Below are 26371 nucleotides of genomic sequence, written 5' to 3' on the forward strand. Positions count from 1 at the left end.
CAGGGATGTGGTAGAATGATGCACCAGAACCAGCCGTGGTGGACGGGTCAAAGCCCAAGCCTCGGCCGTCCTCACCAGGAGGCCGCAGAGGCCCGGCGGCCTTGCCGAGCGGGACAGCGTGACGCACTTGTGCAGGTGGCTCGGGGAGGGCAGGCCGGCCTGGTCTCTCTCAGAAGACAGGGCGGAAGAGGGAGTCCGTTCCTTTGCTGTCCTGACTGCTCACATCAGCCTCTGCGATGGCAGTCTGGGGTGGCCCTTCAGCAGCCGTGAATGTGACGGGTCGGGAGACCCAGAGGGTCAGCGGCTGGCCAGCGGGAGCCAGGCGGGTGGCCAGCTGGGACAGTGCGCAGGCCCGGCAGGGTCCGCCATCGGCCGAGAGCAGAAGGCTCCGACCGCGGAGGCCAGAGGCCGGGGCTCTGCGCGAAGGAAGGAGGCAAGACAGGAGCCGAGGGCAAGGCTCTGCCCGACCCGTGTCTGCACGAGAGGCGGCCGGCGGGCCCGCTGCGCACCCGGAGGGGGGGTGTGTGCCGCGACACACGCTACCTTCATGACAGGCTGGGCGAAGTACCGGGCGCTCCAGTCACAGAAGCCGGTCTGCATCGTGGCGGGGACGAGGCTCCTGTGCCCCGCGGCGTCGTCGGCGTCGTCGGCGGTCTGCACAGGCGTTCGGGGGAGGGGCGAGAAAAGAGAGACACAGTCACACACCCCACACACCTCTCTGTGCGCCTGAGAGGACTGGAGAGGAGGCAAAGGCAGCGGTCTGGCTGCCGAGAACCTCTCTCCGCCGGCCTCACGTCTGTGTCCTGGTGGCAGGGGACCGAGTGTGTGGCCCGGGCTCTGGGGAGCCCACGTTAGGGAGGGCCATGGGGCCTGCACTCAGGGCACCATCCCCCGGGCCAGCCACGGCAGCGTGGGGTGCAGAGGCTGTCACTCTTCCATCAGATGCACAGGCCAGGCGCTGTGAGTCAGCAAGGCCCTGCGGCCTCTGCGGACTGGCGGGGCAGCGGCTGCGAGCGATCGGGCCCCCCTGCTGTGCCAAGTGGCTCCGGCACAGGAGGGCCACACGAGCAGCAAGACCTACACAGCTTGGTGCTGCTGCTTTGAGGTGCGACACGTGTGTTTCCCACGGCAGGGTCTAAGGAGGCTGGGGTGGCCGCACTGAAGGCATTCCTGACAGGGGCCCCCATTATCCAGGGAAGCCTTGCCTGGGGCCAAGTCCCCCAGCTGGGACGCGGTGAGAGGGTCTTATCCTGACAGCTGCGGGAAGCTCTGCCGGGCCCAGCCCCTGGACGCGTGGCCCCAAGGACAGTGAGCGCCCCCGAGCCCTGCCGCTCCCGCTGGCTAACCCGCATCAGGGTCCAGCCAGGAGGAGGAAGCTCCGACGGGGGCTCATGGCCACATCTGCCCCACAGAGACCAGCAGAGGCCTTCCAGGGGGGGTGTGGGTCTGGGGGCACATGTGCCTTTGCTCTGGTCCCCCTGCAGGCTGCTGGGAGTTTCCTGTTAAAACTGTGGGTCACAGGAGCTGCGACCCACGGCTGACGTGGCGTCCACAGCAGCCCGACTCCCTCGGTACGTCCTTATTGGTAAGTGGCAGACCGTCTGGAGGAAAGCCAAGGCCCAGCTCCTGTGCTCACGGCACCTAGGCACACGGGGACACCAACTCCTCCCGCTCCCGAGGTCTCTGAAATCCCAGCTGAGAGGCAGAGGCCGCGGCCCCCTACGTGGCACAACAAACGCTTACGGAGAAACCAGTGCCCCGCTCAGAACAGCCACTTCTGTGGGGCGGCTGCCCCGGCGTGGACAAGGCTACCCATCCACAAAGGGAGAAAGCAGATGAGTTCCAGGAGCGCTCCGGCTGCGTGGGAGGTGCCGGCACGGGGAGCCCACTACCAAAGGCCACAGGAGAAAGGACCCCATGACAGCTGTGATGCTGGTGCAAACCGAGCGCTCCCGCTGGCGGCAGAGGGGGCGGCGGCCCTGGGCTCCAGAGTCTGGGCTCACAGCGAGGGGTGTGGTGTGTGGCCCCCACACTCCCGAGGAGCGCCAGGGGACGGTCTGAGGGTACCTGGTCTGGGCCCTTGTCGAACATCTTCCGCGTGCGGGGGAACTGCTGGGAGTGGGGCGTGTACTGCACCCCCGCAGTGCCTGGGCCACCAGGGCGGCCCGCGGGCAGGTCTCGGCCAACTGGCTGCTTGGCCACGTCGTTGGTCAGGCTGGAGCTGCTGGCGCTGGACGTCGGCGGGGAGCCCCTGCCGTTGGGGAAGAGGACACGCTGCATTTTACCCAAACGTGAAATACCTTGTCCGCACGCTGCCCACCTAGTCGCGCCAACAGACCCGGATCAGGAGCCCAACATGTCCTCACTCGCCCGGCACGTCCCCATGCCTCCAGACCCCAGCTGCCAATGACCCTTCCAGGCCCTGCCTGCAGGTTCTCGGGAGTCCCCTCTCCAGAAAGCTGGGGGAGCCCCAGGCAAGCTGCACCCCCTAAGCAAACCAGCCGGGGCCCAGGCAGGTGCAGCAGCCCACGTCTGCTCACGGCTTCCTGCCTCTGGACACTGTGCTTGTGGGGGGCCGACCGGCCAGGTGGAGACCCTCGCTTCTGAACTTCTGCGAGGTGGCAGACGTCAGGCTCAGGTCAGAGGAAGGCAGTGAGGGCTTCTAGCCAGGGGCCCACATGAGGGACACAGGCCACTTACCCCGCCTGGTGGATGTGGATGCCCTTGTTGGTGGGGCTGGCGGGGGCCGACTGGGTGAGTGAGGACGTGGTCAGGACCCGCTGCGGCCGGGCGTTCGCCGTGGCCTGCAAGAGCAAAGGGACAAGTGGCGCAGACGGTCAGCTGCGGGCCGCCTCCGAGGCTGTGGGCGGCTGCGGGGTCACGGCCTCGTGACTGGGGAGGTGGTGCTCGCGGCAGGAGGGCCCTGCAGGTGAAACTGTGCTTGTCCGCTCTTCTAGAACCAGGAGGCCCGAGGGCTGGCCCTCCTGGAGCTGCAGCCACGAGACCATGCCAGGGTCAATGGCGAGTCAGGGCGCCAGGACCCCGCCCCAGGATGGCTGAGAACACTGTACCCCAGGGTTTGCTCTGTACCCCAGGGTTTGCTTTCCGCCTTCCCCTGCAGGGGATCACACCGTGTCCCCGGACACAGCACGTCGTGGACAGAGACGAGGTAGCAGACTCTGGAAACCTCCATGACATGCGCAGCATGCGACATCTCCCTGCAGAGAAGGATCTGAGCCAGCCTGAGACCAGCGCTCCGGGAGGTCGTTCAGGTTTGCGTGGATCGGGAAACCAGACGTCTGCTGGAGGAACACGTGACCAGGAAGCGCAGCGAACAAGGGTGCCGACCGCTCGCCTGACGGTGTCCTTTCCCCGACGCTCTGCTGGGCGTGCAGGGCTCTCTGGGCAGGGGGCCCTGCTGGCTCCGGAAACCCCAGTGGAGAGGGCTCTAAGGGCGGCCGTGGCCACCCAGGTGACACTCGGGACAGGTTGGCTGAGGCGGCCATCTGGGCTTTCCGAGTGCAGTCAGTGCCAGACGGGGTCACAAAGTTGGCCGCCACCACCAGGCCAAGCAGAACCTCGGCCTTTGTGGGTGATGATGTAGGGCCACCCTACTCGGGGCCCCTCCCCACAGCAGTCGGGATGCTGTACCTCCTACGTTCAGCCAGCAGACAGAAAAACGGCAGAAAACAAAACAACTGTAGGACTCTTCATTTACAGGACACCAGTGTCGCCCTGATAATCCACCACTCAGAAGAAGGAATAGCAAGAAAACGGAACCATAATCAACCTTTAAAAATCATGAAAAAAGCTTTTTTGAATTACAAAAGTTACACTGTGAACTTGCTTTTGCTTCTACTTAAATTACCTGGCTAGCTCCCTTCCCCCCAAAACCCGGAGCCAAGCAATCCCTAAGGAACCAAAGGAGGGTGAAGAACCCAAGAAACTGTCAACTCCCATGTGCCTCCCCGGAGTTCCAGCAGCGGCAGGGGGACAGAAAGCCTCTGTGCTGAGATGCAGACCTGAGCAGAGCCCCCCACCTTCCCTGCGCCCCCGAGACCTTCCCACCTGCCTCTCCTGGGCCTGCCGCCAGCCTGCCGCCCCTCAGGAGGCCCCGCGGACTAACTGGTCCTGGTCCCTCTGCCAGGGCATCCCAGACAGGGTGTCCACAGCCCCATGTCCACACCGTCCACACCGTCCACGCCCACAGCCACCTGGCTCTCCTTCCGTGTCCGTGTTAGAAATCCTGAGCGGTGGGCCTGCTCAGAGCCTTCACAGTAGCGGTCACAGAGCGTCAGGCTTCGAGGAAGCTTTTTTAAGGCTCTGATCTGCTGATACACTTTGACTCAGCCTTGATAGGCCTGCAGGATGAGCGCAAGGGGACCCGCCTGTGTGCAGACCTGCTCTGGGGACACAGGGCACGGACTGAGGCAGGGTGGCGAGTTGGGGAGCCGCAGTGGCTTCTGGAGTGGCTCCTTCCTGCGCTGGTCCCAGCCGTCGCTTCACACAGACCGCACATGGCCAGGGAAGGGCAGCAGGAGGACAACCGCACTTTCAGGCTCCGAGCAGGGCTGGCCGCCGTGACCCGTCTGCCCCGCTGACGGTGACCTTTGCACATCCTTCTTGCGGTGAAGGCCGGTTACTCTCTGCTCCAGGATGCGGTCCTGAAGCCACCGGAGGGGCGTGTGTGCCCTCCCTGACAGGCGGAGTCCCGACGAGCAAGGCCGCAGGGAGAGGTGGTCATGGCTATAGGTCAAGCTCTTGCAGGGCCGCAACCGTGACTTTGATACAAGCGAATTCTCAGGTCAGATACACTCTCTGGGCCCGGGGCCAACACCGAAACATTCACAGGGACACACGTGGCGGCACATGCAGATACATGAGCCCGTCTCTGCTCTCTGCCCTGTGCAGCGATCGGGGCGTCTGGAGCAGGGGCCTGGGGCTGCGGCAGGCTCGTCTCCAGGTCCCCTTACTCTCTGTTTCTTCCACTGGAACGCGTCACCTCACAAGGGCACACAGAGTCTAACCCAGCGTGGAGAAAGATGCCCGGAAGCCGCGTAGAGGACCTTGGACAGCAGACTTCCCGGCGGCCGGACAGAGTCAGGTTCGGGCTTCCGGCTGCTCTTTCCTGGGGGAGTGCAGCACCTGCAGGACTGTGCAGTGGACTTCCTAGCCAGGACCTGGGCTCGTGTGGGAGAAGGTGTTTCTTACGAGGGTTATCCGGAGGGAATCTGGGGCTGTATGAGGCACAGCCCGCTGGCTGCTTGCTCACTGACAAGATACCTATAAAAGCCAAATCTATTTACCCAATAAGTAATTTTTCTATAAAGCTACAGCTCCTAGATAAAGAATGTAAGTTGGGGCGCCTGGGTGGCTCAGTGGGTTAAGCCTCTGACTTTGGCTCAGGTCATGATCTCAGGGTCCTGGGATCGAGCCCCGCATCGGGCTCTCTGCTCAGTGGGGAGCCTGCTTCCCCCTCTCTCTGCCTGCCTCTCTGCCTACTTGTGATCTCTGTCTGTCAAATAAATGAATAAAATCTTAAAAAAAAAAATAAAGAAAGAACGTAAGTCTCCATCTGGAAGGCTGACTCTAGGGAGTGCTCTGGGCACCAGCGATGGTGACCAGCAGGACACTGGCCCACGGTCACCGACGGGCATCGGAAAGCCTCAGTCCACGGCCCCCAGGAAGAGAAGCCCGCAAGGTCGAGGCCAGAGAGTCTCAGCGGCCCCTTTCCAGGACCAGCTGCATGTGCACAGAGTAAGGAAGACAGAGAAGAAGGAGACACGCTCTGGCTCGCAGGACTACCGCGTTTACTATCCCGCAGGACCTCCAACAGGCCCCACTCCGCGGGCGAGCTGGGGGAAGTGAAGTGACAGGCTACAGGCTGATGGAGCGAGAGCGGGCCCTATGGGCCTGGAGGGCCACCCAGTACCTGGTGGCCATGAGTCCATGTGCAGGACACATAGAAGGCCCAGGGCAGCATCTCTGTAAAACACATTCCCAGCGGCCACCCCAGGGTCACTGGGTCTGAGTCCCTGAGGGAACCAGCTCTCCTGGGGCTACTCCCACACCCGGCCTGGCAGGGCCACCGGCCCGTGACTCTCCGTAAGCTATGCTAGTTGAGTGAAGGCGCCATCACCCCTGGGTCTGTAGGGAGACGGGGACGGACAGGTGCATGAGAAGGTACAAACTAGGTGCGCAGATGCCTCTCGGCACGGTAGGTTTGCGGGCACTGCTGCAGCCTGCAGCTCCCAGGACCAGCACTGGCCTGACAGTTCTCGGGGTCCCTCCTCCTGGTGGAGGCAGCAGGAAACAGTGGGGCCAGGGAGGCCAGGGGGCACATGGGGCGGCGGCCCAGGACAGGCGCAGACAGCACTGTACCTCTGAATGGTGGGGCTGGGGGCAGCTGAGGGCCTTCCAGGGAGGAGCTGGGTCACGGGCGGCCTTCATGCAGCAAAGGGATCATTCTAGGGGGAGAGGCCGACCGGAGCTTCCACCTCCAGGAGCCGAAGGCTGTTTGACTCATGTGGAAAGAAGTCAGGATGTTTACCCACGTACCACAGATCCCACGGGAAGATGGACGGAGAGGTGCCTGTGATAGGTGCCTTGCGTGTTGCTGGCCGTGAGGCCACGTGCAAACTCACTGGGTGAAATCAGATTTGGGACGAGCACAGTGGGCTCCCCAGGTGCTGGCTGAGGCCACTAACTTGGAGGAAGAGGAAGTCCCTGCACCATGACACGCTTCTAAGAGAAATGTAAGAAGCTGACACTATGACGGTGAGTGGGGTTTCAGTCGCAGTTTCCGTGGCACTTTACAAGGTGCTGTTCTGGGGACGACCCCAACCTTCTCCGTGTTTCTTGTCGCTCAGGCCTTCAGTCTCTAAGAAAGGCATTCAGCCTCGAACCGCGCACGCTGACCTCTGACCTCCGTCACACCCGGCTGCGCGCATCCCACAGCAGGCCCAGCAGTCGCACTCTCGTTCCTCGGGTGTGGAGACGCGAGCGGACAATTTTTAGGTGAGTTTATGTGCTGATCCATTTTCCCATAAATATTAAAAGTAGCGATCATTGTTATGTGTGACCCTGACCTCTGAATGCCGGCAGCTCGAGACTTCCTTCTCGGAGTTTTCCCCAAACTACAGGTGGCGGGAGCGGCGCGGGGGAGGTGGCTGGGGCCAACACGGTTCCCGGGGGTCATCTTGCTCTCCTTTGTACTTGCCCATGGTTTGAAATTTTCCATAATAAAAAAAAACTACAGGCAAAATGTAAACCCCAAGCCTGTGTGGAAAGGGGATATAAATACTCAAAATTAGGCCACAGCTCTTGAGCTGTGTGGGTTCCCAAGCTGGAAGCAATTTCTATATTTGAATACAGAATCCTACGGGGTATTCCAGAGTAATAAGGCGGTTTGACTATGATGAACAAAAATCTGCCTTCAGAGTTGAATATCAAAAATAGGTCCATTTCTCTGTAAACCAAAATGTAATCTCCTCGTTGGTTACTAGAGTAGAACGTAAGACATTTTCTGTAATTAAATTGAGGACAGGAAAATGTTTCCTTCATGTTTATGCTTCCAAATCCTTCAGTAGCCATGCTTGCTCTTAAAAGTGAATACACGCAGACACACCCACAGACGTACACCAAGACGCTCGCACACACAGGCTGTGCCGGCCCTGAGCAAGGCTCTGGGAAGCATGGACTCTGGAGGAGGCCCACCCTGATCTCTGTCCCTCCACCTGGGCATGCCCTCGGGCGTGCCAGCTGCATGCACTGGGACGTGTGTGTCCGTCTAGATCAGCACAGCAGGCAGAAAGCCACCTGCCCCTTTCAAGTATCTATTTGTGAGTACCATTCTGAACGTATGAAAGGCTATGTTTCCGGTTGCTATAATTGGCTGGCGTGGCTTTGCCTGGCAGGAGCGATTATACACACAGCATTTAATTACCATGAAGTGGAGTGAGGGGAGTCTCTGGCTTACGGCTCCACACTTGACACATAATCCAAAAAGACATGGAGATGTGGTTTCTAGGCTGCACGTACTAGAGAGAGATTCCTAAGAGGAATGTATTTGACATCCTGACATCAGGTCTACTGCGATGAATTTATAGTCGTTAAATTTTAAAATTAGGCACTCAAATCTTATTTTTAAATAATTCAGGTTGATTTTTAGTAAGGTTAACTACATAAAAGCCACTGAAAAATAAAGTTGTATAAGCTGAATATGGTTTCATCATGACCAGGATAACCAAGGGTTGGGGGAGGCTGACCGGAGCCTCTGATTAACACTCGGGTCACGGCTGTGCTGACCATGGCCAGGAGGCCGTTCTAGGCCTCAGAGAGAAAAGAAGGTCTCGAGGCGGCTCTGTGTGTCACACAGTTTCAGGCAAAGGTAATGACCACAGCTTCCATCTGAAGAGACTGGAATCAGAAGAGCAAGTTACACTCAAACTAAACAAAAGGAAGGGGGTAATGAAGACAAATTGAGCTATTGATAAAATTGGACGTAAAAAGCAACAAAGAAGTAGTAACGAAACCAAAAGCTTGTTCTTCAAGGTTTCCTTCAGCCAGAACAGTTGTGAGTGGGAGGAGCCACAAATCACGGGTACTGGGAATGAAGGAGGCATCACTACAGACCACACAGACCCCGAGAGGATCACGAGGCTAATGGCAGCCCTTAACTAATACCAATACCACAGGATGGCGCCCCAACTGAAGCTACTCGTAAACAGAGGCCGGGGTACGCTGTGAAGTGCTTGTTGGATGTCTCTAAACCACAGTGTAGACCTGATGGTGCCCGGTGCTCCCCGTGTGCATATCCATCACCGAGACGCAGATTCGTGGGCTTCACCGGGAACGCCATCACACGTACCTTGTAGGCGATGCTGTTGAGCACCTTCATGGCCAAGTCGGAAACATCTGGATAGGGATCTGCAGCCAGATGCAGTAAGACTCTCCAAATCTGAGTGTAAACACTGTTGAAGGAAACACCTAGGAAAGAGAAACAGAGTGTTTCAGTAATAGGTAGCTGCCCATGTACTTGGCCTGGCTGCTGCTGGGGATGGACACTTTAAAGAGCTGGGGCTAGGGGAGGCTTTTGTTTTCTGGTCAGGGGCCCAGAAATTCAGGGATCCCAGCTGGTAAACAGGATTGATGACTTCATCTTCTGAGACTGGCTCTTTCCAGAAGAAAAAGTGAGTTAGAAAGGCTCACCTTCCTTGAAGCCCTGGCTGACTGGACAGTGCCATCTCGCTTCGGAAGACCACTCGATTTTATGCCCAAGCTCCCAGGAGCCACGAGTGTTAGACAGGAGTCCTGTGTACACCTTTCTTGCACTCAGGGTGTGCTCTGGGCTGTGACCACACATAGTACTATCCTGAGTTCCCAGGAAATCTCAAAGGGTATGCGTGACGTGACCCAAGCCCTCCAGGTCCCCACCAGGCTACACAATGTCCCGTCTGCAAAGCCGGACACCACGGCAGATGAGAGAGGACGTAAGCGTGGATGGGGAGCATCCCAGACATGAAGGAACAAATGTCACTGAGGGCCTTACCCGGAGGTCCACTCAGCCCTATTTAACTCTCACGATCTCAGCCGCTGGCACTATCCTGGGTGTCACAGAGGGACAAAGAGGCCCAGTGTCCAAAGGATGAAGGATCCAAATGCCCCTGTCTGAGGTACGGGCTGACACTGCGTCTATAGCATGGCCATTGTGGTGGCTCTGGGAAAAGTGACTCCTGTCAGGAATGGGGCCAGGAGGCAAGGAGCCAGGATGGCTTTATGGAAGCGGCATGCGGGGGGCTTTGGGGGGAAGCAGGACTGCTCTCCTGCAAAGACCTTCCTGCAGGGAAGTGAGCAGAGCCAATGGACTGTCACGGAGGTGACGGGAATGCATGCGGTGTCTGGCGAAGCAGCGCGACCATGACCTGGGGGTGAAGTCAGAACAGGGTGGGGGGGGCAGCTCAGAGACCCAGGGGACAGAGCAGGTGGGGCTGGGTGCAGGCCTCTGGGAAGGGGGGGCCATGGAATGGGCTCAGTGCAGGCAAGGAAGGAGAACGGCAGCCCTGGGAGAGGCCATGTGAGCCACGGCTGGGACTGGGCAGCGCAGTGTGGACGCCGTACCCTTGCGCACTGCTGGGGGGAGCCTGGGGGCCAGACACAGGCAGGGTCCTGCTCCCACAGATGGCGTGACGAGCAGGAGACAGCAGCGTGGAATGGCATCCTTTTTATCGGGGGAAGCTGCACCGTTCATCGACAACTGCGTGTTTGGCCACAGAAAGCGATGCAACAAGCATTATTTGGATCCGCCGAGACCGCAGGTCAGCCTCTGGCCAGTCCGAGCACAGCCCCTCTTGCGCTGGTGAAGGACCTCAAGCATCATGAGTGCTGGTGGACCACGGAGCATCTCCGATGGACATGGCCCTGCACGCGGAGCAGGTTGCACCGGAGCGCTCCAATCAGAGGCAGACTGGACGAAGGGCAGGCCGTGCCCGCACAGCTGCACACCTGCTGCTGCAGGGTGGGGCGGGGGCAGCCTGTCTCTCTCGAGGTGGCCTCAGGGTGACCATGCAGAAAGGCACGGCTGCGCAGCCAGGAGGGGAGGCGGCGAGACGTCGTGTGCCGCCGTCAGCGTTCTGCTCCAGCGCCGGCATGTGTGCAGATGGCGGCTCACATGGGCCTCATGGGCCGGGGGGGGGGGGAGACAGGGGGCCCTCGAGGGACCAGGGCTCCGCATGAATCTGGACTTCAGCTGGGGAGGTGTCAGCTGAGCGCACCCTCGCTTGGGGGGAAGCTTGTGTCAGGGTGCGTGACCCACGCGGCAATGCGTCCCGTCTCCCAGAATGTTTTATTCAGAGACACAGGCACAGGCGAACACCTTTGACCCTGACCCCACAGCTGTAGGACAACCGTCCGGATCTACGACCAAAGTCTGAAGAAGCTGTTTGGTAACATCAGCCCAGAGACTCTGGGAGCATTTCCTAAAGTCCACTTTCGCGTCGTGGAGGAGCGCCCGCCAGCAGGAACTGCGCCCCCACACCACAGAGGCACTGTGTCCGCGAAGACGCGGCCCCCACGTCACCTGCGCGAGGGCTGCAGGATCACGGCCTGCAGGGACTGGGCAGTCACTTTCGGGGGTCAGCGCGCTCGGAAGGGGAAGGAGAACCATCCCTGTGGGGGGCCTCATCACCACCACTGACCCGGAGGTTCTTGGGCAGCGTTCTCAGACTCACCACGGCCACTGTGTGCAGTCTACCCCTCCATACATTTTGGGCTCAGCTCCCCTTAAGTGTGGCCACCACGGGAGAGAGAGCAGCACAGGGGTGTGCTCTAGATGACAGACCCCACCACACTGTCACAACCCCCAGGGAGAGGGAGGACGGGGACGTGGTGCTAAGGAGCCTTGTTGCGCGCGTGCCTGTGGAAGAGCGGACACCCGACCTGGTGGACCCTGGCTCAGCGGTGCCTCTGGCGTGAGCGCGAGGACGGCGCACGGGGCTGTGGTGGCACAAGACCAGCACCAGCAAAGGGGAGGCACGCCCTGCACCAAGGAAGCAGGGGACATGGTGGCTGTTCCCACCCGTCACGTTGCAGAACGTTGATTTTTTATCACGGTTGTGGCCTTCCTTGCAGAAGATTTCGGCCTTGATTTAACAGCTGTGATTCAACAGAGAAGGAAAAGGCTCTAATTTTTGCCAGGGTCTTGGCCACAACGAATGGTGTAAGTATTTGCTGGCGAAAACAGGAAACTGGCGCAGAGAAGTGGTCTGTGCATGTCACTGTCCCCCGGTCCAGCCGCCGCACTCCTGGCCTCGCCATCCTGCTCTTAAAGCTGTTGCCCACCCGACACCAGGTTACGAAGGAGCCGGCAGAGGCTGGAGCCCGGGGGAGGAGGCGTGGGGTGCCCGAGGGGAGCCTTCTGGGCTGCTAAATGCTCCGACAGGACGCCTGTCTCTGCCACTCATCAACTCCTTCCTCGTGAGCGCAGAGAACCTATTTCCACGTCTAGACCGAAAGTAATAAAAGATTGTAACTAATGGCTTTTCATTTATTTTTCAGAGCAACGGCCACCGCTTTCCAAACAGCATAAGATGTAAGAAAATTTGCTCGGAGCTCTGTGGCCAGCTCTGGACTTCGAAGTCCCCCGGGCTGGCCGAGCTGCGCGGAGAACAGAGAAGCGGGAGCTTGCCTCTCGCTCCGGGTCTCGGGGTCCCCAACGCTGATGCGGGAGCCTGTGCCCGTCCAGCAACTGGTGCCCGAGGCCTGAGGACACTGCCCTTGGCCGTCCCTGTTGCTGGGCTGCCCCTCGTGACGGACCCCTTCAGGGCCTTCCTCCCTCTGCCCACGGGAGGTGTGAGCAGTTCTGGCCTGAGACCCCAAGGCCGAGCTCCGCCTAGACTGGGCAGTCACCCTGTGTGCATAATCCCGTCCGCCATGGTCCTCAGGGCCCCTGTGAGACACACGTAATAATGGCCTTTAATCAAGAGCTGTGGCCATAAAACGTAACGGATGTGGCGTCGGGAAACGAGGCTGACCTCCCTCCACCGCCGCTCCCCGCCGGCTGCAAGACATCAAACCAATGGGCTGGAAAGCCTCCCCCGGGATTGTGTGGCTCCTCTGGAGACGACCGCTCCCCTGCTCCTGATGGATGGGGCCGCACACTCCCCCGCCCCTCTGCTTTTCGTGCTCGGAGCTCGTGGCTGTGGGGCCCCCAGGGCTGCTGGGGGCTCGTGAAGGCCTCCTGCTAGGACGTCTCAAGGTCGCAGGGAGACGAGGAGGGCGAGGGAGATGCTCCTTTTTGGCCAGTCACGATGCAACAGGGACAAGTGGCCTCAGGACGAGCAGGATCCCCAGGGGCCCCAGTGGGAAGTCAGCTCTGCTGGCCAGGCCTCTTCCTCCAGTGGTACGGGCAGTGCCCGCCCATGACCCCCTGGTTCTGAGCAGGAACTTGGGCCCAGCTCTGGGCGCACAGCTGGGGCTGCGGACAGGCTCCAGGCCGGCGAAGCGCGAATCCCGGCCCTCCCCTTCCCTGCCCACCTCCGGCCGGGCTTTGTCACGGGGAAGGACACTCCGGGTGGTATCAACCGTCACAAAACTTGGTGAAGGCATGATTGTCCCCCCTTGGCCAGGTCTCTGACTCCGGCTAGCTAGTGCTTTTGTGGTGAGGCACTCACGGCCGCCATGGTCCGCTCCTGAGTCCCCAGAACAGAAATGACCCCCTCACCCTTGCAGGCTGCTCCCGCGAAGAAGCAGAGTGACTGTCCCTGCCCCCAGGACCCAGTGCGTGGAGCAGGGTGACTGACGGGGCGGGGCGGGTGGGGTGCATCACGGGACTCCTAATGTCAGGGGCTGTCTCTCCGCACTCCTCCCACTCCCACCTCTGGGCACGCCGAGGGGGTGAGGCTTAGGGCGGGAGGGGCACACAGGGCGGCCTACAGCACGCGGAGCAGGAAGCAGCAGTTTCACCAACACCGAGTGATAAAGATGAGGAGTTCCGGTCATGGGAGGTCAGGGACCCCCTCACCCTACCCCTGCAGGAATGCAGAATGTCCCCAGCAGGGAGGACCTGGCGCTGCTGGTTTGGAGAGGCCATGCGGTGAGTCACAGAGGCCGTCCGTGACTCGCTCAGGGGCCACCGTCCAGCCTGAGGGCAGAGGGCAGCGGCGGCGGCACGGGCTGAGGGCGGCGATGATGAAGGTGTGGCTGTTTGCAGGCGCAAGGCCTTGAGTCGGGAGCTGACGGCAAGTGCAGTGTTCACGGCGGTTCTGCGCAAGGCTGCCATCGGACAAGCCTGGCAGCCAGTAGACGCGTGGGCAGGATCTCGGGGGGGCCCTGGCATGCAGTGTGCTGAGACGGTCCTGGAGTGGGGGACCCAGAGACGGGGAGGACCGACGGGGCCCACGTGGGGGTCAGGCCAGACGGCTGGGGAGTTAGGTGTATGGGGTTCCAGAGGCGAGGGGCTGCGGAGACCGGGCACCGGCACGGCTCCACGACATCAGGCTGGCAGGCTTTAAGCGCCGCGGGGATCCAGGTGGGGTCAAGGGAAGCCCGGGCCCGAATTCATTCCTGGGCACGCAGCACAGCAGGCGAGACCACCGGGAGTGCCTGCGGCAACAGAGCAGGGAAGGGGTCGTGAGGGGACCTGGAGGGGCTGGCGTTTCCGGAGAAGGTGGGAAGAATGGACGTCCCTAGGTTGCCATGGTTTTGGGGGTGAAAACCTCTTCTGCAACATCCAGTGAGAGCCTCGAGAGATAGTCGTCCTCTGGCTGAAATGAAGGAAACACTTGTCTTCGAGCAGGCGAGAGCTGTGAGCCACAGGACTCAGTGGGGCCATGTCATAGGCATGTGGTGGACGGGCCACGTCGTAGGCATGCGTGGACGGGAGCGCTGGCTCAGGGGACGTGCTCGAAGTGGCTGCATCAGCTCTGGCCCGGCTCAGAATTCTGACTGACACACAGACAACGCTCGACTTTCTCGGGGAGTCAGAACTTGTGAGCGTGGAGGCAGGGGCCGCCGGCTCCCTGGAGGAAGACAGCAGGCAGGGTAGAGGCGGGAGGGGCCCCGCGGTGCAGCCTGGAGAGGACGGTCCCGGCCTCTTCCCTGTGCTGCCGTACTCTCCAGCCCTGATGTGGCCTCCGATGACATTCTCTGTCCTTACAGCCGCCGAGAAGCGCTTCCCCGCCAGCACCCAGGACAGGAGGCTGTCCCCTCATCAAGAGAGCAGCGCCGCGTCCCAGGCAGGACCCTGCACCTGCCCTGTGACGCGGCCCAAACCTGCTGTCGCCTCCGCCAGCGCATGCGGTCAAAGGCCCCGAAGATAGGGATGTGCCGTAGACAACAGGAACCTTCCGACGAAAGCTCTCCGAGGTCCCTTGATGACATGTGGCTTGACTCTTTCTCACATTGGTTCCATCTGACACTTGACAGACACTGTCTGCGAGTTCTGTGACCGTTTCGACAGTTTCTTCTCCTGGTGGCCAGCGTGTGTATGGGCAGGGGGCCGCGGAGCGGGCTCACAGCCACGGACACAGGCGGTACTGGACGGCAGGGCCACAAGGCATGGGGACACATGTCACGTGGCAGGACACAGTCAGGACGAGGCCCCGATGAAGGTGACAGGGAGGCCGGTCAGGAGAAGCCCGTGGGAGCCAGCGCCGGGGGATGCTGGCCTGGGGGGGCGAGGCCAGGATGCAGGGCCGAGGGACAGAGGGGAGTCACGGACAACACCTGGCTCCGGGCCGGGGCCCTGGGTCCACCGTGCCCCTGCAGCGGAGGTGGGGCAGGGGTGGAGCTGCCCGGTGTGGTGACTGGCTTCAAAGTCAGAGGTGTTTCTGCGCTGACCTCTCCCACGGTGGGGTGGCCCGGACACCCACATGCTGGCCGTACTTGGAGTGCCGCTGGCCTCCCTGTCCTGAGAAGGAGCAGCAGGGGACGTTGCTGGACCCTGCAGGGGCAGGAAGGGCGCGTCCTGCATGCGTGCGAGCCACGGCCCGGCTGCTTGTTCTCGGATGGCTTGCAAAGGAAGAATGGTTTTTATGCTTTTTAAAGTAGTTGGGGAAAAAAGTTAAAAGGAAAATAATGTTTCATGACTTGTGACTATTTCAGGAAATTTACGTTTAAGTCCGTAAGTGAAGGCTGATTGGAACACGGCCAGGTTCACTTGTTTGCAGGCCGCCTGCGAGACTGAAAACCCACGTTCTCTGGCCGTCTGCGGAGACTGTCTGCCAACCCGGCTCCAGCGAGGGTGGGGCGGGGGTCGCCCTGACTCTGGGGGAGGGGCGGGTGGGGAGGGAGTGGTGCTGCGGCCGAGCTCGCCTGCTGGGGGGTCGGAGCCACAGCGTGTCCCCGAGTTTGCCCCGGGACTTCGCGCTTCCTCGTTGTAGATACAAACACAGAAATACTAATTCAGGGTCACACCGACCTGGGTTTCAAGCCTCCTGTGGGGCCAGCCTGGGAACTTAGCCACCATACACAGTGTTAATTCTGTTAAAAGAACATGTTCTAGTTCAAAACAAACACCCTGCACCAGACACTCAGAATGCGTTTTACTGGTGAGTCAGCAGAACTGCGTTCGGGCCAAGGGCCAGCCCTATGCCTTCTGGGCACCTGAGATATTTTAGCAAACAACCAAACCCACGAATCTGCGATGTCATTTCTCAGTTTAGATGGGCAATTCAAGTCGGTATTTTTGAGCCAAGTTCTTGGTCATGGGTCGGTGTGTTCAGTGAGCAACGATCCCTTTCTGGTTCCTGCCACCCTGGGGGGCACGGTGGCCACATCTGAAACCCACCGCCCGTCCAGGCCCCGAGGGGATGCCACATGGACCCGACCTGCAGGGACTACAGTAGACGTCCTGAGCCCCGTTCCAGCAGGGTGGCAGACTGGTGTGGCTCACACGGGGACAGCAGCCCTGACCCCTCCCGCTCAGGGCCAAAAGTCAGAAATACTGCCATCGCCACATGGTGTGGACAGTGTCGGCACTAGGGCTTGGGGCTCGCCACGGAAACGAGCCGACGACTTAGCAGCGACACAAGGACGGACGAGGGGCCGACCGGGAAACCACAGATGTGAATGCCGGTGTCAGAAGGTAGAAGAAAGCCCCAGGGCGTGAGCTTTTTGCATTCTCAGCCCCAGAAATGAAAAGGGAAGGGAGTAACGAAACGAAGCTCTTGGGACAAAACGTAGAGATCTAATGAGGCAACGGACAAAGCAGAAGTTGGGACTGGGAGACACTGGGAAACAAACCAATGTCTAGCGGGATTAGTTGCAAACAAGGAGCAGAAGTAGGCAAACAGCAACAGGAGTACGGGGGACGCAGGCGACAAGGTCCGGAGAGCACTTGGCACAGCGCCCCGGAGCCAGAACATTCGGCTGAAACGGGCGTCTTAGAGCCACGTAAGGCGCCGAAGCTAACCTAGGAAGAGATGGCCAGAACAATCCTGTGGGGGTTAGCTGAGGGCTCCGGTCAGCCCTCTGCCGACAGGACGGGCAAGTCAACCCTGAAAGACGAGGGGGCCTGGGGGAGCAGACGAACGGCGCTTGGCGCAGAGAGAGCAGCGGGAAGGAGCCGCCCCGCGGGATGCGAGCCGCAGGACAGGTTTCCATGAAGCCCTAAGGGGCACCGTGCTTGGGGGTCACCGGACAGTGAAAGAGCGCGGACACTGTGGCCAAGCTCTGGGGATTCGGCTCCATGTGTGATTCCTTAAGTCAAGAATGAAACACACACGGAGAATGGCCCGTGAGCGCCCCTGCGTTCTTACATATGGAGTGTTTCCCTGCCCTCAGGTGTGGTGGCCGCTGCTCTGCCCTGGGCCCGACAGACAGGGTGTCTCCTGGGGCAGAGTCACTGCATAGCCAGCCACTGGGCTGTGGCAGACAGAAGCTTCTGGAAGCCTCCCCCCACACGCCCAGAACGGCCTGTAGATCCCATCTGAGTGAAAGCGATGGACACTCGCAGCTGCCTGCAGCCCCCGCGCCCCAGCCGACGCCTGCGCTCCCACCAGGGCTGTCCCGAGTCCCGCGCGCCCCGTGAGCCCCGGGCGCCAGCGAGGGGGAAGGGGGGCCCGGCCGCGGCACTCACCGATGAGGGAGTTGAGCGCGGAGTAGGAACTGACGCGGCGCATCTTGTCGATGGTCTCGAAGGACAGGATGTACTCCTCGCTCTCGGGGCTGCCCAGAGTGCTGCTGGCGCTGCTGCTTGTGCTGAGGTTTCCGGGGGAGAACGCCACCGAGCTGCCGGCTGGCCAGACAGCATGGTGGGGGCCGTCAGCACAGGTGCCTGGATCAGACATGTGCCTCCCCCACCCCCCACCTCTCCTTGCAGCGGTGCCTGCGCCAAGGTGAGACCTTGGGGCCAGCCGGTGGGATACTGGGACATGCCCTCAGGGCAGAGAAAGGGGCAGGGCCCGCGTGTCCCTAAAGTTCTGCAGAATCCGACCCACGACTGTCCCAACCCAAGGACCCAATTCCCAGCGTCTCACATTCCTCTGTCAAGCTCAGGTTCTGCAAAGATTTGTTCAAGCTCCTGGCGGTGGTGACGGCTCGAATGTTTCCATAGGAACTCACGGAGCGGAGTCTGGGGGTGCACGGGCTGTCCCGCACTGGGGTCAGACTCCCACCCTCTGGGAGAGAAAAGAAAGAGTTAATGGTGGGCTCTGGGGGCAGCACACCCTGTTAGCGGGGAGGCCACCACAGCAGGTGATGGGAACTCCCCCCGGGCCAGCGTGAATGGCACCAGCAGGCCCACCGCTCAGCCGGCCGGACAAAGCCGGACACGGGCACGCCGGGCGGAGAGGGGAGGTGTGCGAGCAGACAGAGCCCACGCTGGCTGCTGTGCGGAGACGCTGTTATCACAGACCTTTCAGAGCAGGCCTGGTGACGGGGGCCGCCCCGAGGGCAGTGCCAGGCACTCTGCAGCTTGGCTGCGGGGTGAGTGCCGCAGGCCCTCCCCTCTGACGCCCGGCGCCCTCCTCCGGCACGCCAGCTGTTTCCGCTAAGCAAGTTCATTTTCATTTCCCTTCCCTGATGTTCTAAAAGCAGTAAGGCTTGTGTTATTGATCACAAGCCCTCCTTCCTGCAGAGAAGGCTGCGTTCTGGGGGAGGGGCAGCCCAACACGGAGAAACGGAAATCCCGCAAAAAGGACAGACAAGAGGAAAGCTGCTGGCTCGCGGGACTCATGAACAGGAAGCCGACAACAGCTCACGGCAGGAAGAGCTGCGTGCGCTTCTGAGAGCGCCCGCGGCACGCGTTCCGCTCTCCTTCAACATCTCCGGGGGTGTGGTTCCCAAAGACGATGAAAACGAAGGAAAAGAGTCAGAGGGTCCGGGCGGCCCCCTTCTATTCTGCTCAGTGCCTGGCTGGACAGGAGTCCCAGGGGCCACTTGGAGCGGGCAGTGAGCTCAGGCCCGGGTGCAAGGGAAGGCAGCTGTGGTCCTCCCCCGGGGCCCCGGCTGGCTCCCTGTGCCACAGCGCCGTACCTGCGGTCGCCGGAGAAGGCAGGGGGTAGTTCTTCTCCTCCTCCATGAACTGCAAGGCCACCGTGCAGAAATTGCTTTCGTACTGAACGACAAGATGACTCAGGGCCACCACCAGCTCCTGCCGAGAGGGACAAGGACAATAACACTTACGGCAGCTGGAGAGGATTGAGGAAACACAATGAGGCTGAAAGTTCACGCCGAGTGCTCGGGTCACTGTAGAAAAAAGAAAGGTTAAGACAAGCTCTGCACTCAGTGTTGGCAGCAGGGACAGGCCCTTCCAGGGAGGCACGCGGGGGTGTCCGGGGGGAGGGGCGGATCGATCTGAGACCTGGGCTGAGGTACGTGTTGATTGAGCTCTGCCGCTGGTGAGCCGTCTGAACTCCGGGTGCATTAAAGCGGAACACGGCCGACAAGCCAGGGCAAGCTCCTTTCATTAAATGTAAAACTTGGAAAGATAAATTAGTTTCCAGTCCCTAAAAGGCAAGAAAGTTCTCCATGACCCTCGGGCCTGACTGCCCGAGGAGAGGAACGCAGCAGGTCTGTTGCGTGACGAGCTGGGGCCCCTGGTTTGCACGCAAACCCCTGCAGCCCCACGCCGGGGGCCGTTCTGTGCAGGTGCACGGCTCTGCCTGGTGCCTGGAACCCTCTTGGCGGCTGCCCCCTCCTCTCCTGCGTGGGTCTCTCTCGCCTTAACCCTGCACGGGCCCCTCACCTCCTCCTCTCGCGTCTGTGCACCACACGGCTCCCAAACCCCACCCCTGCGTCCCCGACCTTCCCGCTCAATCTGCCAGAGTCTGACTGCGCGAACCCCCGTGTCCGCTCATGCCTACTGCGGACACCCCGTCTGGCACTCTTCTGCGGCCCCTGCATGCCTGCCCATGCCCCCTGCAGCCCGGAGCACATGCTTGGTGGGGCTGCCAGCGGGTCGCTCCCAGCAAACCAGCCGCCTGTATTGTCTTCCAAGAGCACCGACTCTTCCCGTCACCCTAATGCGAGGCAAGGAAAACCCGTGCCGGGCCCTGGACCATGAACTCGCACCCGGGTCCTGGACACTCTGGTGCAGGGAACGCCATCAAAGGTCAAACACCGAGCTCACTGCCCATGCCCGGTGGCTCTGGGCCAAGCACGTCCTGCTGGGGTGGCGGCCACTACAGGTAGCCACAGCTGGCGACGGGCTCTTGGCACGCGTCTGACCACAAAACGTGGACGCGGGGTTAGTTCTGGCAAGGATGCACAGGCTTCTGGAGGCCTCTTCTGGAAGAGGTTCAACATGGGTACCTGGCACCCCCGAGACACGTGGCCCGGCACCCCTGAGAAACGTGGCCCCAGCCCCCCTAGCACCCCTGAGATACATGGTCAAGCCCCCCACCCGGCATCCCAAGACACATGGCCCAGCCCCCCGGCACCCCGAGACATGTGGCCCAGTCCCCCCAAGCACCCCTGAGACATAGTCCAGCCCCCCAAGACACATGGTCCAGCCCCCCCAGCACCCCGAGACACATGGCCCAGCCTCCCCGGCACCCCCGAGACACATGGCCCAGCCCCCCCGGCACCCGAGACACGTGGCCCAGCCCCCCCGGCACCCCCGAGACACGTGGCCCAGCCCCCCGGCACCCCGAGACAGGTGGCCCAGTCCCCCGGCACCCCGAGACACGTGGCCCAGCCACCCGAGACATGTGGCCCAGCCCCCCAGCTGGCAGCGCGTCTCAGCGTCATACGGCAGGGTCAGTCCCACAATCTTCCCAACCCCCTGCCTTCCGCTCACGCGCAGAACAAAACAAGGCCTTGCCCACCTGGGTGCCGGCCGCCCCGACCCCTCATGCCCACCATCCTCGATCTTGCATGGACTCTTGAAGGGGCCACCACCCCACCCCTGCTGTCCCCTCGGCCTGGAAAGGCCTCCCCAGCGCACCCCGTGTTTCCTTCAGGCCTTCACTCAGACACCTCCCTGAGTGCCCCGAGTTCATCCAGGCCCCCCCCCCAGACACACTCTGCCTCCGTCCGGTTCGCCTCCCTCGGAGGGGGTCGCTCCCCTCCACGTCACACACGGGTCTGTTCAGTCTCCAGCGTGCCCCACCGCCAAGTGCAAGCTCTTGGGAGAGGACAGAGGTTCAGCTCCCCGCTGGGTCATCAGGCAGCCTGGCGACCCAGGGCCCAGCACGCAGGTGCCTGATGAGTGCGCACCACATGGAAAGAACCTCTCCCTCCAAATACCTTCTAATCTCCAGCACGCGTCTGCTTTACGGAGCGTCCCAGGACTCGGACCGCATTCCTGGGCACCTGCACTGCCCCGCGGGAGTGAATGCTCATGTGGTTGTCTGGAAGGTCGGGCCACACATCTCCCCAGGGTCATCCCTGCGGCCTCTGTGTGCTGGCTGCCGCCTGCTTGTTTCCTCCCCCGAGGGCTGTCCCCGCTGCGGTTCCAGCAGCACACGACTGGCTGACACCTGGTGGCCCGCGGTCACGGAGGAACTGCGGCGAGATGGAGCCGTGTCGGGGCAACGCGTCCGCTCCCACAGGTGCGCCCTCCCAGCTTCCCACTGGCTGTGGGTGCTGTGGCCCGGGCAGCGTCCCCCGCTCATCTCCCCCAGGGACCCAGGTCATGGGGTGCTGATGTGTCTCGCCAGTCTCGCTTAGGCTCAGATGTGCTGGTGAAGGAGGTAGACGCGGATGTGGGGCTGGACGGGGACAGGCTGGTACCCCCCGCCCAGCCCTTCAGAGGAGGTGGGGGTGCCGGTGGACCGGGCAGGCGGCACTTTGTCCTTCAGAGACAGGTTCCTGCCAGGGGACACCTGGGAGGCTGGGGTAGCTGTGCTGATGCCGATTTTACCCAGCACGGCCAGAGGCACCCGCAGTGCCTCGGCGGGGAGGCAACACACTCTGACAAACTGGTCATCTCGTCCACACCAAGCACATGTGACTTGACAGAAGCCCCTCCATCCCTGCTTCTCTTGTGCTGCGAGCCAGACACAGCAGCGGCTAGCTGCCCACGTGACCAGGGCCCGAGCTGCAGGTTGCAGCCCACAACCCTAACCGGGGCCCCACGCGTGGTCTCCCAGACCAGCAGGCTGGGCCCGAGCTCCCTCGGAGTGCCACACGCCATGCCAGTCCTGCCACATGGCTCTGGACAAGGGGAAAACCCAGTGCCAGCGGCGTTGGGGTTCTGCAGCCAGGGAAGGGCCTCTCTCTGAGCTGGCGCCACTTCCCCCGCTAAGCGTCGCCTGCCCACCCTGCTCAGACGTGTCCCCAAAGCCCCCACGTTCCCATAGCAAACATGGCTTCGTTGGCTTATGTAATAGGCTTGCTGGGGGCTGTCTGTCCCCCGTTAGAGCACAAACTTGCTGAAAGCAGGGCAGGGTCCCAAGGCCTCCCCAAGGACCTGGAGCACGGCACTCAAGCCTTTGCTGGAAGAATGAAGTACTTTGGCAGGCGCGCCCCCCATGCACGGGGGCCGGCGGCGACGAGCCACTGCCCCCCTTCCCCCCCGCACTGCCCCTCCTGCTGCTCGCTGCCACAGCCACGCGGAGGGCAGGTAGCCCGGGTCCACTGTGGGACTTTGCACCTCAGGACCTTTGCACATACTCTGCCTGCCCCACCCACCCTCCCTGTCCCTCACCTCCCCGGCTCCTGGCTGCTCAGGGACGAGCTCCCATCTGTGGAAGACCTCGTGACCCCACGTCCCCGGCGAAGCAGGGTAGGTGCCACTCTGACCTGTTCCCGAGAGCTCTGCACCCACCGCTGAGTCCTGCATGTCTGTGGACGCTCCAGCACCACCGCTGGCCTCTGCGTCTGCCCCCTGAAGGCAGGCTGGTCATCTACTCTGCGCTCCGGGGCATGGGACGCTAAGAGCTCGCATGCTGAGCCTGGCACGGAGGAGCACGTGGGAAGGAGAGCCGTCCTCTGCCTCCAGATGGGGCAGCCCTCAGGAGAGGCCTGGCTACACCTGGGCCAGCGGGTGGCGACCAGCCAGGACTGGGATGCCAGGGGCTGCACGAAGGCACTTAGACGTCCCTGTGACTTTGGTGGCCACTGTCCCAACATTGGAAACCGAGAGGGAGTCTTGCCATTTTTATTAACGTTCTTTGTTATTTTTAAGATTTTCTGGAAAGAAGGAAACAAATTTTCCTTCTTTAAAAGGGATTTTAATGGACAATTACAGAAACTGCTATGTGCTGGTTCGACCAGTGGCTCCGAGTAGAGGCACTTTGCTGGTGGGCCTGCAGGAGAGGAGCCGCCCGCAAGAACGCGCGGGCCAGTGGAACAGGCTCGGCCCCGGGGTCTTGTGTCGCAGTCCTGCTGGGGTGTGGGCCGTCGGGCACATGAGCAACGGCTCCCCCCATGAAGGGAGCGCGAGGGAGACTGAGTTCTCCCGTGCGTCGAGTCTGGCCGACGGGAACTTGCCCAGACTTCATCCCTCCCGGGAGAACCAGGGGGGTCCCAAGGGACCAACGGCCCCAGGCCACACGCAGCCTCCCTCACCCCCTGCGGGGGTCTCGGGCCAGCCTGTGCGCAGCGCCGCGTGAACACGAGCCACCCACGGGAGAACCACCTCGGCGGCACAGGCAGCCTTCCAAGCGAACCGCCCGGGTCCCCGTGGCGCTGCCGCCTGGGGTGGGGGGCGCCTAGCTGAGGCCGGGCCAACCTCGGACAGAGGTGTGAGGTGTTAGCCGGGAATCCGTGGTATTTCCACATCTGCACAGGCGAGGACGCGTTCTGAACTCGAAGAGCGCTCCGCTCAGCCGCGGACGAACACGGGGGCGGGGAGGGGAGGACGCCACACAAACCTTGCCGGCGCGCTGTGCGCGTCTACCGCTCTTTTGAGTCTCCGGGGCTGTGTGTGCTGCTCCCGGGCGGGAAGGGGCCTAGTCTACAAGCTGCCGGAGACGCAGCCCTGTTAAATGCCTTTAAATGAAGCAAACACACGAGTATCTGGTGAAGAAACGCATTTTGTAGAGCATTAAACACACACTTAAAGGTCTGCTCTGTCAAGGTGCGCGCCAGTGCGAGACGAGGGCTCGCGGCGGCGGTCAGGGTCACCGGTCAGACCCCAGGCGCCACGGGAGACCTGCCACGAGGCGCTCTGCTGCCGCCTGCGACCTGGGGGCCACGCACCTTGCGGACCACGGGGCTTCCGTCGTTGATCAGCTGGGCCAGCATCATGGCCACGTTGTGGTCGATGGTGGTCGAGTGGTCAGTCCTCTCTGCAGAGTTGCCCACGAATGTGCCAAGGGCGAAGACGGCCGCGCAGCGCACCTGCAGGACGGGCCAGACAGCGGTCAGGCCGCAGCGGGTGGTGGGGTTGTGCCCCTGCATGGGGTCACCTGTTCCGATGGGGCAGCAGGGCACGGGGAGGCGGCAGAGCACCAACAGGCACCGAGAGAGCCGTCAGGGAGTGAGGGACGCGGGGGCCTGGCCGCGGGGAGGCATAGTCTCTCGGCATCCCCAGGTCGCCCCCCCTTCCCCCCCTGCCAACAGGCGGCCTCAGCTGGCCCCGACATGCCGGCGGCGGGCTCACCTCAGGGATGGGGTCCGAGAGGAGGCTGCAGAGCTTCTCGTGCGCGCTGTCCCTCACGCCACACCACCTGGCCGAGTCAAAGTTCTGCCAGATGCGGCCCAGGCAGATGGCCACCCACTGGCGCAGCAGGGGGTGGGGGTCGTTGAGCTGCTCCAGGCAGATGGCGATCAAGTTTCCCTGGAGGCAGGCTTCCTGCGGGAAGGCAGACAGCAGCCAGCGGTCACCCCTGACCCAGGGTAGTCGGGGGCGCCAGCGGGGGTCGCGGCCCCGTTGCTCAGGGAAATGCCCACACGGCAGCTTAGATCAGTTTTCCTCCTTCCAGACACAGCCCATGCAGCTTACCTCCGAGCGGCGGCCACACGCAGGCCCCCCGCCGGCGCCCCCTTCTGAGGAAGACTGTTCCACAGACGGGGAACAGGGTGGCGGGGCCAGGAGGCCCTGGAGGGGCGGGCGGCGGCGGCACTCACCTGCCCTGTGTTGTAGCTGTTGACGATCACGGCGAGGATGAACGCCGTCATGGTCCGGTGTTCGGCCTAGAAGACAGAAGGCAGCCTGGTTTCGCTCTCGCCCGCGGCGGAAACCCATCCTCCCGCGAGCACGGCAGAGCTCTCCTTCCTGAGCTCTGTGCTGAGCCCGGGGCCCACTCGCACGAGTCGGCCTCCTGTGCACTGGCGTCTACAGAGAAGAGCCGGCTGAAGACGGGCCGGCGGCTCTGGGCTTGGAGTTTCTGAGCGCAGGTTGTCCCCCACGGTGCTAATACTGCAGGACAGGCGCATCCGCCATGGCCCCGCGTGGGCAGAGGGCCGGCCCGCCGGTGGGAAGTGCCCGACCGCCCCCCATGCCCCCTCACCCGAGCCGTGCCGCACGCTGCCCTCGCCGCGCACGCCGGTGGGGAACGCGTGGATCCCCCTCCTAACTCAGTTCCCAGCTCCCTCTCGTGGCCTCCTGTCGCGTGGGCCGGTCTTCACGCTGCCCTTCCCTCTGTGGGCCTGTGGCCCTCCTGAAGGGACCCAGTCGGCCTATCCCAGTGGTTCTGCGGGGCCTCGCGTTTTTCATGCGCACCCCGAGTGGACCTGGACACGGCCCCTTCTTGCTCGCCCTCAGACGCGTCGAGGCCACTACAGGGCCGATCGCAGCCTTCTGCCTCGGCCTTAACCCCTCAGGTCCGTGAGGACCGCCGTCCGTGTCCGCAGCCAGTGCGCACTCCAATGTGCCGACAGGTTCGCCAGTTCCTTAGTCTTGTGCTGCTGTCTGCGTCCCGGGGCACCGTCTTCACACGGGTCTGCGCTGGGGGCCCACATGCGGCGGGCTCTGAGCCTCTGACCACGTGTCCTGAACGGAGGGTCCCAGGGTGACGGTCCGTTTCCTCTGGCGCCAGCGTCCACTGCCCGCTGAAGCGGCCCGCTGCTGTGCAAAGGCCCCTTTGTTCTGGTTACTTCTAAGACTCTCCCTTCTGCTTGGAGACGTGCGACTCGGTCAGGACGCGTCTTCGTGTGGATTTGCTTGTGTTCGCCTGTTACAAGGTTCACTGCGTTTTTTACAACCAAAACCGCGTTCCTTTCTTCGTGCTGGGAGAATCGTCAGCCGTGGGCGCCCCACATCCTGCCGCTCCCCGCTGTCCTGAGGGCACGCTCTGGCCTGGGGCTGGAAGCAGTGGGACCCCCTGCCCCGTAGGCCTCAGTGCCCCCTCCCGCCTGCTGTTGGCTCCGTGCTGGGTGGCGTCTGGGTTCCCTCGCCCACGGGCCGCCTGCTGTTTGCTTCACTGCGGAGCTTTGTACGGCAGAGACGACGGCTTCCACTACAGGCTCCCCCAGATCTGCCGATTCACCAAGAGAATCTACTTGGTCATTTTTTAAAAAAGATTTTATTCATTTGACGGAGAGA

The 26371-nt window shown here is 62.0% G+C and overlaps 1 protein-coding gene across 4 annotated transcripts in view; it reads right to left on the minus strand.

Moving 5' to 3' along the window:
* Nucleotides 1-26371, minus strand: part of RPTOR (regulatory associated protein of MTOR complex 1) — a 307301-nt gene that overhangs the window by 30268 nt on the left and 250662 nt on the right. For all 4 annotated transcript variants that reach the window (XM_045085733.1, XM_045085736.1, XM_045085734.1 and 1 more), the window contains 10 exons: nt 24955-25020; nt 24488-24679; nt 24085-24225; nt 18973-19090; nt 17976-18116; nt 17576-17734; nt 8870-8988; nt 2701-2804; nt 2068-2251; nt 544-654 (listed from right to left, as the gene is read on the minus strand). In XM_045085733.1, coding sequence (XP_044941668.1) covers nt 544-654; nt 2068-2251; nt 2701-2804; nt 8870-8988; nt 17576-17734; nt 17976-18116; nt 18973-19090; nt 24085-24225; nt 24488-24679; nt 24955-25020 — 1335 coding nt within the window. The remainder of the gene's footprint in view (nt 1-543; nt 655-2067; nt 2252-2700; nt 2805-8869; nt 8989-17575; nt 17735-17975; nt 18117-18972; nt 19091-24084; nt 24226-24487; nt 24680-24954; nt 25021-26371) is intronic.

The sequence above is a fragment of the Mustela putorius genome, unplaced genomic scaffold (genome assembly GCF_011764305.1).
Source record: "Mustela putorius furo isolate JIRA1106 unplaced genomic scaffold, ASM1176430v1.1 tig00000873_pilon_pilon_pilon, whole genome shotgun sequence".
Classification (NCBI taxonomy): Eukaryota; Metazoa; Chordata; class Mammalia; order Carnivora; family Mustelidae; genus Mustela; species Mustela putorius.